The 12,115-nt window shown below is 34.1% G+C and overlaps 1 protein-coding gene across 1 annotated transcript; it reads left to right on the forward strand.

Annotated features, from left to right (window-relative positions):
* The first annotated feature begins 8,437 nt into the window (after positions 1 to 8,437).
* Positions 8,438 to 12,115, forward strand: FLDH (NAD(P)-binding Rossmann-fold superfamily protein). Its single transcript, XM_010277287.3, has 4 exons — positions 8,438 to 8,846; positions 8,942 to 9,235; positions 10,655 to 10,960; positions 11,608 to 12,115. Exons 1-4 carry the CDS (start codon positions 8,556 to 8,558, stop codon positions 11,746 to 11,748), a joined length of 1,032 nt encoding a protein of 343 aa, XP_010275589.1. The 5' UTR covers positions 8,438 to 8,555; the 3' UTR covers positions 11,749 to 12,115.

A 12,115-nucleotide genomic window follows, 5' to 3' on the forward strand; every position in this document is an offset into this window, starting at 1 on the left:
AATAGAATTAGTAAAGTAGGATTCAGAGACTACACAGACTGTCTTTCTTTTCAGTTTTTCCTTTTCATTATTTGATTTATTCTTCTTGCATTCAGGGCAATTATATTTTGTATAGCCTTGTTTTCCACAATTAAAGCAATGTTTACCCTTAGTCTTCTTGAATCCTTTTGGGAATTTAAATTTCTTGTTAAATTTCTTCCCATGATTATTTTTGAAAAACTTGCCCTTAGGCTTTTCAGCCATTTGGGAAGTTTTAGTTGGTTTGGGAGTAACCATTAAGGATGAAGGTTGGGATTTCTTCCTCTTCCTTTCAGCCTCTAATCCTAACAAGGTAGGTAAGTTTTTTATGCTAACTTCTCTTCCAGATAGGTTTAAAGTTGTTACTACAGAATTCCAAGAAGATGGGAGGCTATTAAGAATGGTGGAGACCTGAATTTTCTCAAGAATAGGGTTCCCAGTGGCTGCCAACTCTTTGGCAATCACATTCATTTTACTAACATGATCTACTACAGAATCCTCTTCTCTCATTTCACAGCCATAATATTTTTCAATTAACAATTGAACATAGGTTTTAGTTATTTTTCCATATGTTTCTTTAATGGCTTCAAACATATCTTTAGCATTATTGTATTCTTCAAACACAACTTCTATGTCAGGCTCCATAAAAGTTAACAAACAATTTCTTGCCTTCCTATTATACCCTTCCTATTTTTTATATTCACGAATTACAATCAAGGTATCATCATCAGCAGGTTTAGCAGGAATAAATTTATCTAAAACATAGTCAACATTTTCTTCATCAAGTATCCTTCTAATCCTACATTTCCAGAGAGAAAATTGGTGTCATTCAGTTTCTCAGTTTTACTGAGTTCTTGGGATAAGGCAGTAGCAGACATGATTAAAAATAAAATAGCAACAGTATTCCATAAATAAATAAAGCAAGTGCAATATCAGTTGGCTGTATTTTACGAGACTGACATTCAAGTTCGGAGGCTAAAAAAAAAGTAAATGAAGAGAGAGCACTTAGCTATATACGCAAAAAAAAATTGCTAATCCGCAACTCAAGTGATCAGCAATCAGATTTAATCTGTCCAGCTCCCACTACTCTTATTAGTTCAGGAGCAGATCATGCATTCGGCAATGATGCTTATATGTGGCTTCGAGCCCGATTTGAAATATCCTCAAGAATGACAGTAAATAGTAAGAATCAACGAATGCAAAAACGAACAAAAAAAATGAAAGAAGAGAAATAAATAAACAAATAAAACTCTAATACCCGATTTGAAATGCTTGGTTTCGGCTCACTGGTCAAAAACAGTAAAAAGCCCTAAATTTATTTAGGCTTTCTTGCCTCAAACTTCAGATCCGAGTAGTTGTGGAGATGACTGAAGTTTTTGAGATGACCATGGTCGATCCAAATTTTGTAGATGGTTTCTTATTGAAAAAAAAGGAAGAGAGGATGAAGCTTCTATAGTTCCTCGAGCAGCAGATTCGTTTGAGAAAACTTGAATAAGGGTCTGCCATCACAAAAGGAAGTCGTCGGAGCCTGTGTTCGTTCGGAGATGAAAAAAAAAAGGATTTGAATAGGTGCTTCAGAGGTTGCAGCAATGTTGGAACTAAGGCTGGCGTCAATTTCGAACAGCCTTTTGAAGGTCGCAGGGTTTCTGTGGAGATCAGAGGAAACCCTCGTATTAGTTCTCCTTCTCGCAGTGGAGGGAGCGCAGATGGGAGAGACGAGAAGAGAGGCTGAAATGCAGAGATGAGAGGAAACCCTCGAAGTGGCTTAGCTTTCTCTCTCCTCTCCCTCTCTGAACTTAAATGATGAGGTAAGATCCGGTGTGGCGCGACTATACTTTAAACGCTATGTCAGTCGATGCTGCGCTCTGATACCAGTGTAGGACCTTGAAGATGCAGGGATGCACGGCTGATGCTTGGGTATTCAAACCTGCATACAAAGAGAAAAATGTAGTTGCCACATAATATGGGATCTGAGACACCAACCTCTCGAACAAAATGTAAGAGAGAACTACTTAATCTGATTAGAGCCGAAGCTAAGAGGATTTTTTTCCCTTCTCAATAAAGAACTTATGTCGTGTGTGTGAAGCACTTGGGAGTGATCCCTTATATAGTTGCTTCTCTAACATTAAGTTCCCTGTTAATAGGAACAAATAGTAACCAAAATAACCAATTGAGATAAGTGTTCATCAACAGTAAAATTCATGCTCCATCAGATTTGAGACAAGTGTCTCATGTTGACCAAGGATCTAACCACTTGGTCATCCAGTCTACACTGGGTCAAATGGATATCCATTGACCCAATAAGAGCTGGAATATGGATCCAAATAATCCAATAATATTGGTATCTCCATGCATAAAAACAATTTCAAATAAACAAACAAATAAATTTGTTTTTATAGAAAATAAATAAATATGTAATAATTTAAAATAAATGATTGTGTGTGAGAGTGTTGCATGGAGATAACCATAAAATAATCATCTTCCATCAACATGTGGCTTGTCACATGGCCATTGGATATTCCAACATGTTGATGATTAAACGAAAGCCTATGGCCACTCTACTATCAAGTGAGAGCACGCAAGTCCTCCTTCCCGCCCGACAACATCACATGTGGCTACTAAGGTGGAGGCAAAGCCGTAGTGACACAGGAAGTCGCAACAGTTGTTGTAGAAGAATAGTTGAGGTCAAAACAGAAGCAGAAGTGGCCGACCATGGCAAGTGGTGAGACCTGATATGACTAAGTGGAAGCACCATTGCCCGAAGATGACGCACTATGCTTGCGATGGTTGAGGTGGTGGGAAGAAGGGGAAGGGATAGAGGAGATGGGAGAAGGTGACAAGGAAGAGTGTTTTATTTTCAAGGTAGAAGATAATGAACAATGTTTTGTTTTGAATGATAGTTTTGACATTTTGAAAAAATTTTAAGTTGTACATGTCATCACGTGATAAGATATATGGACTGTTAATGATAGGACTAAATTGACATTTTTTGAAAGTTTGGGTATTGCATTGACACATTTGAAAGTTCTGGTACCAAGTTGACACTACCCCAAAGTTTAGGGTACTAAAGTGAAATTTTCCCTTAATTAAACCATTCAAATAATTTAGTATGTATTTGGTTCTGTGGGCCTTTATGGATAGGCCGTTTATTTGTACTTTTCACTTTAAACATTTCCTATTTTTGTTGTTTGATTGGGCTTCACTTTTAAACATTTTTTATTCTCTACCTCAGATTAATACCCATTAAAGTGTGCCACATCAACATGGGGCATTGGGGGAAACAAGAATTTGATTTTTCTCCAAATGCCCCATGTACAAAAATCAAAGTGTTTCAGCTTTCTACCATTTATTTGGTGTCTGTTTGGAACCATTGTTGTTGCTCCAAAAAACGGTGCTACATCAGCACCATGTAGGAAAAAACGGTGCTCCAAGCCATGCCTTGGAAATCGAGAAGGCATGGCTTGGAGCAACACCCAATTTGGCAATTTGGCGTTTCCTGGGGCTGCAGCTCATTGCTGCCAACAGGGTAGTGATGTGTCAATGATGTGGTAGTTGATAATGGGTAGAAGTGTAGAAAACGATTCCTGGAGCACTGGTACCAAATATAAAAAGTTGTTGTTGCTCCAGCAAACGTCCTACCTTGCAGCAACGATTCCAAACAAAAATAGGCACCATTTTCTGAGAAAACGGTGCTTCCAACCCACACATCAGCAACACCGTTTTCTTGCATCTGCAACATCGATGCCAAACATATACTTGATAAACGGTGAAACCAAGTATGTGTTTGGTTCCATGGGCATTTATGGATAGGTTGTTTATTTGTACTTTTTCACTTTAAACGTTTCTTGTTTTTGTTGTTTGGTTGGACTTCACTTTAAACGTTTTTTACTCTCCCCCTCAGATTAATACCCATTAAAGTGTGTTACATCAGCATTTGGTTTCAAGAAACGCTGGGACGTTGGGGGAAACAAGAATTTGACGTTTACTCAAATGCCCCATGCACAAAAATCAAAACATTTCAGTTTTCTATCATTTATTTGATAAATAGTGAAACCAAAAAGTTGTTTCATTTTGCTTCATATGCAATAAATATCAATGCCTATGTGGCATTGATGTGGTGGCATTTTTTCAATAAACGCACATAGAACCAAACACAACCATGCTTTATATGTAATACACGTCAATGCCTATGTGGCACTGATGTGGTGGTGTTTTTTCAATAAGCGCTCATGGAATCAAAAACAACCCTAAGAAATTTGAGTTCAAATCTGCTTCAAAGTGCACCTCACACTGATCTCATAGCATGTCCGGACTGCACATTGGGAACAATTTCCGTACTTATATTTAATATTTATAGGGAGATGTTCCCAATACAGGGTGGGATGTGGTTGTCCATGTTAGCATGTCTCTCCTTTGAGAGAAGCTATTTATCTATTTTCTTCATTTTTTGCATTTTTTCTTATTTTCTTTTCTTTTAAAAATATAAAACAATAATCATTGTTTATCTTGATTAGATTAATAAAGTTGCACACTATTAGAGAGAGACCTTTAGGTTTTCCAAGGCTTCTTTTTTTAATGCATGTTATTATTACATTTAAAAAAGAAATTTAAGAGAGAGAGAGATAGAGAATACTAATAATATAAATAAAATAAAATAAATAGGTCGAGGTTAAACAACCAAAAAATTATTAATTTAAAAATCCACTAAACTTTCACTAAAAATAAATATTAACAAAACTTAGTAAATATTAAAAATGTGTTTCAATTCCACTTAAAAATCAAACTTAATAAACACTAATAAAAATAAAAAATTTAAATATAAAAATATTAATTGATAGTTTTAAACTTTTAATAATATTATTAGTTAACTTATGAGTTGAGACTGTTATTGTGCATAATGAACTCATTAAAAATGAAAAAAAATTAATGAAAATTTAAAATCTAGAACCCATTTTATTAACAGTATTTTATTGTAAAAATTACTGAATAATAATGAAAAATACCAACAATTAATTAAAAATAAGAAATTTAAATATAAAAATATTAATTGATAGTTTAAGAATATTATTAGATAACTTTGTATTAATGCATTTTTGATTAATTAATAATTTTTATGAGTAGATACTTTTATTGTGCATAATGAACTCATTAAAAATGATAAAAATTAATGAAATTTTAAAATATAGAACCCATTTTATTAACAGTATTTTTATTGCAAAACTTACTAAATAATAATGAAAAATACCAAAAATTAATTAAAAATAAGAAATTTAAATATAAAAATACTAATTGATAGTTTTAATAATATTATTAGATAACTTTGTATTAATGCATTTTTAATTAATTAATAATTTTTATGAGTAGAGACCTTTATTGTGCATAATGAACTCATTAAAAAAGATAAAAATTAATGAAAGTTTAAAATGTAGAACATGCTTTATTAACAGTGTTTTATTGCAAAATTCCTCATATGCAAAAATTACTGAATAATAATGAAAAAATACCAACAATTAATTACAAACCCAGAAAATTTTGAAAAACCTAAACATAATTAAAATACTAATAATAATTAAGAAATATTGAAAATTAACAATATTTTATATTAATAAGGGTATTTACTGAAAATAATTAAAATGTACAATTAATAGTATTTTATTATTAAAAAATAATAATATTGAAAATTAGTTATATTTTTATTAACTATGGCACTTATTTAGTTATTTAATTTATTTTTACTAAAAGCAAATGCAAATTAATTTTATAGTGATTAATATGCAAAAATAAATGCTGAAAATTATTGAAAAATACTCATATGCAAAAATTACTTAATAATAATGAAAAAGCACAAAAAATTAATTAAAAATCTGAAAATTCTGGAAAACCTAAAGCTTAATTAAAATACTAAAAATAATTAAAAGAATTAAATCAATTGTATTTTATTGCAAAAAATACTGAATAATAATGAAAAAATAATGCATTTTAATTATTAATAGTAATATAATTAACAATAGTTATTTTTAAACTATAATTAACAATAATTATAATATAAGCTATAAATAGTAGAAAATTACATTTAATTAGTTTTAGCCAAGAAATTAGTAATATTTCTAAAAATATGATAATTTCCAAGAATTACTGTATTTTAAATAAATACAATAATTTAATAATTATAATATTTTAATAATTAATAAAAAGTAACAAATCGTTTATAACTTAAGCACCTATTAGATCGATAAATTTGCAAGCTCAAGCAACTATTTTCTTTTGAGTTAAGTTTAGCTGAGATATGCACCATGCCCACACATTATCAAGAATAGTCAGATTTGAAGTCTAATTGGGTATCAAACTTTTGGAGTCCAATGATGCTTTAGTGGATAGGGCCCAAGCTAAATAACCCCTATATAATAAGCTCAACTTGGAAGTTATATGCATATATCGTAATATATATATATATATATATAATATTTAAATAACAAATTTTCAGCCCTTATATAAAGTCTGAAACCCGATCTGTACACAAAATGTCTTATTTTTAGTATACTTTTATAAAATAATATTATATTAACTTTGTAATAAATTAATAAATTAATAAATTAATAAATTAATAAACTAATTTATATTTCCTAATAGTAAATTAATATTTATTAATAATTTAAGAAGCATATATATATTATATAATATAAGTATTTTTTTATATATGTAATAGTACCGGCCCGGGCTTATTTGAGAAAGCTTGAGCTTGAGCCCATGGGCTTAAAATTTTGTCCAAGCCTGAAAAATAATGGGTCAAGCCGGGTTGGGTCGTTTGGCTACCCGACCCATGAATAGGTCTAATTGTATATATAAACAATTGTATACATCAAAAATCATATGAAATAAAAATTTAAACAAACTTTTCAATTTTTTTAAACATTGACGTCTCATAGATTGGCTCGGTCCACGGCTTGGCTTGGCCCAAGGCTCGGCCCATGGACTAGCTCAACCCATGGCACGACACGGTCTCAAGCTATGTTCATGCCGAACCAACCCCCCAAATTATCCCAAGGGAGGGAGGCACAACCCAAGACGCCTCGTGGGCCAACACGGCACAACCCACACTTTGTACGGGCCACATGCGGGTCATGCCGTACTGGCCCAGCACGACCCAATTTACACCTTTACTTGAACCCGCCCAATACTAGGGACATGGCAGGGAAATTCGAGGATTCCCCATCCTTGATGAGGAGTGGGGTGCCTTGCCCCTAAACTCACTTGACATTGGGGAGTGGTTGCCTTACCCTGAACCCACTTAACACTAAGGATAGGGCGGGGATGGAGTAGAGTGTCTTGACTTTGGGGCAGGAAGCCAAGGATAGGGATGGGTGCCTCGCTTTGAACCCACCACCCCGTTGTCATTCCTATATAATTGTTAATTATTAATGAAATTAATAAAAATGTTAGCTTTTGTAATTATTTTTATTTATTTAAAGTTAATCAAAATTTCATTTAAAAATAATAACAATTATTAAATTACTACAAATTATTAATAAAACTAAATTTATTAAAAAATATTTATTCATATTAAATTAACAATAATTATTTTTTGTAAATCAACATTAAATGAAAAATACAATTATTAAAATTTTAAATATTAACAATAACTTTGAATACTTTTAGTTAATTAAAACCAAATTTTGATTATTAATTTAATATTAATTAATAATAAATAAAATTATTAAATCTTTCAGATTTCCCATGCATCGCACGGGTCCTTGCTAGTTTGTCCTTTGAAAATTCAAGTATGACACGTTTTGAAGTTTGAAAATTCAACTAATAATTATTTATACCCTTGATGAGGAGTGGGGTGCCTTGCCCTTGAATTTGCGTGACATTAAGGAGTGGTTGCCTTGCCTTGAACCTGCTTAACACTGGGGACAGGGTGGGGATGGGGTGCCTCGCCCTGAACCCATCTCGTTGTCATTCCTATATAATTGTTAATTATTAGTGAAATTAATAAAAATGTTAACTTTTATAATTATTTTTATTTATTTAAAGTTAATAAAAGTTTCATTTAAAAATAATAACAATTATTAAAATTACTATAAATTATTAATAAAACTAAATTTATTAAAAAATATTTGTTTATATTAAATTAACAATAATTATTTTTTTGTAAATCAACATTAAATGAAAATACAATAATTAAAATTTTGGGTATTAACAATAAATTTGGATACTTTTAATTAATTAACAATAAATTTTAATTATTAATTAATAGTAAATAAATTATTAAATCTTTCATATTTTCCCGTGCATCGCACGGGTCCCCGCTAATTTTTAATAAAAAATCGAGGTTTTATTGCAAATCTACCGGTTTGATGAATAGGAATAGGATTTTGGGTAGGGCGTTGAACTGGACCTTTCCGAATTCCAGTCAATGGCATGCCAATGCGGGTATTACCTGAGAGGAGACTGCTACAAGCACTGTAACTGAACAAAAACCTCGGGACAGAGGCAGGGCATAGATATCTGAACCTGGGGACTGGGAGACCGAGGAGATGAAGGTATTGGTCACCGGAGCGTCCGGTTACTTGGGTGGGAATTTGTGCCGGGCCCTACTTAGGCAAGGTTACTCCGTCCGAGCATTTGTGCGGCCAACAAGCGACGTTTCGCTCCTTGGACCGGCATCGGCGACCCACGGACGGGACGGGGAGGGTTCCCTGGAGCTCGTCTACGGCGACGTCAACGACCTCCCTTCTCTGCTTGTGGCCTGCTCCGGTTGCCAGGTTATCTTCCACGTCGCAGCCCTGGTTGAGCCATGGCTTCCTGATCCGTCTAGGTTCTTCTCTGTAAGCAACCTTTCTTCCTCTCCCCACACTCGATTGATGCCCAGAGTACTTCTGGATTCTCCCTCTGTTTGATCGTTTTTGTTAATTGTTGTCAGGTTAACGTTGGAGGCCTGAAAAACGTATTACAAGCATTCAGAGAGACGAAGACTGTGGAGAAGATAATATATACATCCTCCTTCTTCGCTCTCGGGCCAACAGACGGTTACATAGCAGATGAGAAACAGACTCATCCGGAGAAGTCATTTTGTACGGAGTATGAGAAATCAAAGGCCATGGCCGATAAGGTTGCTCTACAGGCGGCGTCCGACGGGTTGCCGATTATCGTTCTCTATCCCGGAGTTATTTATGGTTCCGGAAAATTGACGGCGGGAAATGTGGTTGCCAAATTGGTAATTTCATTATTCTATTCCATTATTCCTGAATGCGATGATGATGATGAGTAATGTATGTTTATCTATTGTCCATTGTGGATCAGTAGAAATTCTGTGGGATTTACACATTAATGATGACTGTCTGGTCCAACTATCGCACCTTGACTGACGTGCCCCTGTAAAGTTTTGCCGTGTTGGATGAACGTATCACTTTACTGTAAACTTTTAAATCTTAACTATACGTCTCAAGATTTTGGATCTCTAAAGCTTACTGACTAGTCTAATTAGATGGCTTATGCTTTAGAGAAATGGCAATCTTAAGTAATTTAACTTTGGAAAAGTATACTAAACTAGAAAATAATTTTTTTATCTATTCTATGTGAGAATTATCTGAATTAAATGATCTGAAATTTTGGGCAAGACAAGTCTGGCAGAAAAAAAAGAATTGCTTCAGTATACTTGGATAAAAATTAAGTCTTGCCAAATATGAACTGTATTTTATTAGTGATTAAAATGAAGCAATCGCACTAATTAGTATAATGATGAGCTAGGATATAACATAATGAACAAAGAATTGGCAACTCTATTTTATATTAATGGTACATTTGATTTGAAGTAATGCCATACCTTTTTTTTTCACATAATGGTCTCATGTTAGATTTGCTTTTTTTTATCAGTGTACTATTTTGAAGTACCAGGTGGTGTTTAAGAATTGCATGATATGCACAACAGCACAACATGCAGAAAAATACAAACTTACCTGGCAGAGTCGATCCCCATTGTAACTCAACAATTGCCAAAGCCCATCCCTGTCGACTTCATTTGAACTGGAACTCTAGAAGTCATGCATGTTGTGATCCATCTGAAATGGGATATTCACTTTCGAAGCTACAACAATAGTCCGATGACTGAACCATTGGAGCTATCCCTCATGCAACCAATGACCACTTGAAAATCTCTTTCCATATCAATTCTTTCAAAATCCATGACTCTTAGTGGTCATAGGCCTTGAAGAAAGAAGGCCACAATCCTCTCAGAACCCATGCCCTTGGTGTTTATGGTTGTCAATTTTTTTCTGACACATTTACAATGTAGAATTGTAGATCAGATATTGTTCTTGTTCTTAGAGTGTCCACTGTACTCATTAGGAGTGATCTCAGGTTACTGAATGATTTTCAGTTTTAGAGATTTGTGATATCATTTCATCATACTGATGAGCTGGTCTCATGCCAAGTTACAATTCGTCAATGATAATATAGCATATTAACATGTGTACAAGACACTGTTGGTTGGTCCCATTGATGACATATTTTCTCTCTATTTGGAGCAAATACTTGGAGACTGTTTTGTTTGTCTAATGAAATTGACTACTTGAATATACAATACAGTATTTGTCCATTCCTTTCATTGTGAGTTGTTATTTTTTTGCTGTTTCAGTTGATTGAACGTTTTAATGGGCGCTTACCTGGTTATATTGGCTCTGGGCAAGATAAGTTTTCATTTAGCCATGTTGAAGATGTAATTGATGGACACATTGCAGCACTGAAGAAAGGTCGCCCAGGTGAAAGATACCTTCTTACGGGGGAAAATGCCTCATTTGTGCATGTTTTCAATGTTTCTTCCTTCATTACTGAAACAAAAAGGCCTTGGTTTCACATCCCTTTGTGGCTGGTGGAGATATATGGATGGATATCAGTTCTCTTCTCTCGAATTACAGGAAGGCTTCCTCTGATCAGTCCTCCGGTATGCTCTATGCTCCCTGCAACATTACATATAGCAAAAAAAGAGCTAACAACAATGCCACTCTTCACTAAATAGCATACATATCCCTCAAAACATAAAACAGCTAATGGTCTGTGGGGGCAATACAGATCTTGTGTATGATATTCCCCCTCTTACATAGACCAAAGGGCACCCTAGCCTTAAGCCTTGAACAAGAGGAACTCATCTCTCGTGAAATCTCCAACACCTAAGGGGCCTAAGTAAACCATCAAGCAATGGTCCTTAATCCCACCAATACCCAATCTGTTACGCTTTCTAAGACTACAAGTTTTGAAGTTTAACATAATGGAATGTAAAGGTAGAGGTAACCTTTATTGTATTACATTACAACTTTTTTTTGATCAATACTATTACATTACAACTTGAGTGTTATAAAATTTTGCAAATTGGATTTTTAAGGGCATCCAGTGAACCAGATTTTGGCTGAATTGATGTTGTTTCCCTACTGTGGCATCCTTATCCCTTGGGACCTGATATCATGCAATTAATAATAGTGATAACCATCTATAATGCTTGGAGTTGGAGTGTTGCCCTTTAATGTTCTATCAAATAGTTCTTGACGTAAAACTTCAATCAAACTCAGACTAATCAATGCATGTCTCTTGCAGACAGTATATGTGCTGAGGCATCAATGGGCATATTCTTGTGAGAAGGCCAAAGTGGAGTTGGGATATAACCCTAGAAGCTTAAAGGAAGGTCTTGGGGAGGTGCTTCCATGGTTGAAGAGCTTGGGCCTCATAAAATATTAAGGACTGTTGAGTCTGTATAATTGTTGTTGCTGCTTTAGGCCTAAAAGTGCATAGTGGTGTTTTTTCCTATAAATGTCTACATTATCTCTGTTGGTCCATGTAGCAGCTACCCTATTCCCTTAGAGGTGCTTGATTTGCATTTATGGCGCATTCTACTTGTAAATATCAGAAGACTTTTTTTTTTTTGTGAAAATAGTATTGTATTATGTATTAACTGACAAAATCAGGTGGGTGTATACAAGTATGCTTCATGCAGCATAGTGAGGGTGTATACAAGTGTAGCTCATGCAGCACAGTGAGTACTGTGAGTCACTATATAATGAAAAAACATGATTCCAACAACACAAGAAATTCAGTTGTGGGTGCA

The sequence above is a fragment of the Nelumbo nucifera genome, chromosome 1 (genome assembly GCF_055504915.1).
Source record: "Nelumbo nucifera cultivar China Antique chromosome 1, China Antique-T2T, whole genome shotgun sequence".
Taxonomy (NCBI): domain Eukaryota; kingdom Viridiplantae; phylum Streptophyta; class Magnoliopsida; order Proteales; family Nelumbonaceae; genus Nelumbo; species Nelumbo nucifera.

What these genes read in the sequence shown, in the direction of transcription:
- FLDH (XM_010277287.3), top strand. Translation starts at nt 8,556, where the DNA reads ATGAAGGTATTGGTCACCGGAGCGTCCGGTTACTTGGGTGGGAATTTG. An exon ending in ATCCGTCTAGGTTCTTCTCT is followed by an intron (nt 8,847 to 8,941) that starts GTAAGCAACCTT and finishes AATTGTTGTCAG; the next exon opens with GTTAACGTTGGAGGCCTGAA. An exon ending in TTCCTCTGATCAGTCCTCCG is followed by an intron (nt 10,961 to 11,607) that starts GTATGCTCTATG and finishes TGTCTCTTGCAG; the next exon opens with ACAGTATATGTGCTGAGGCA.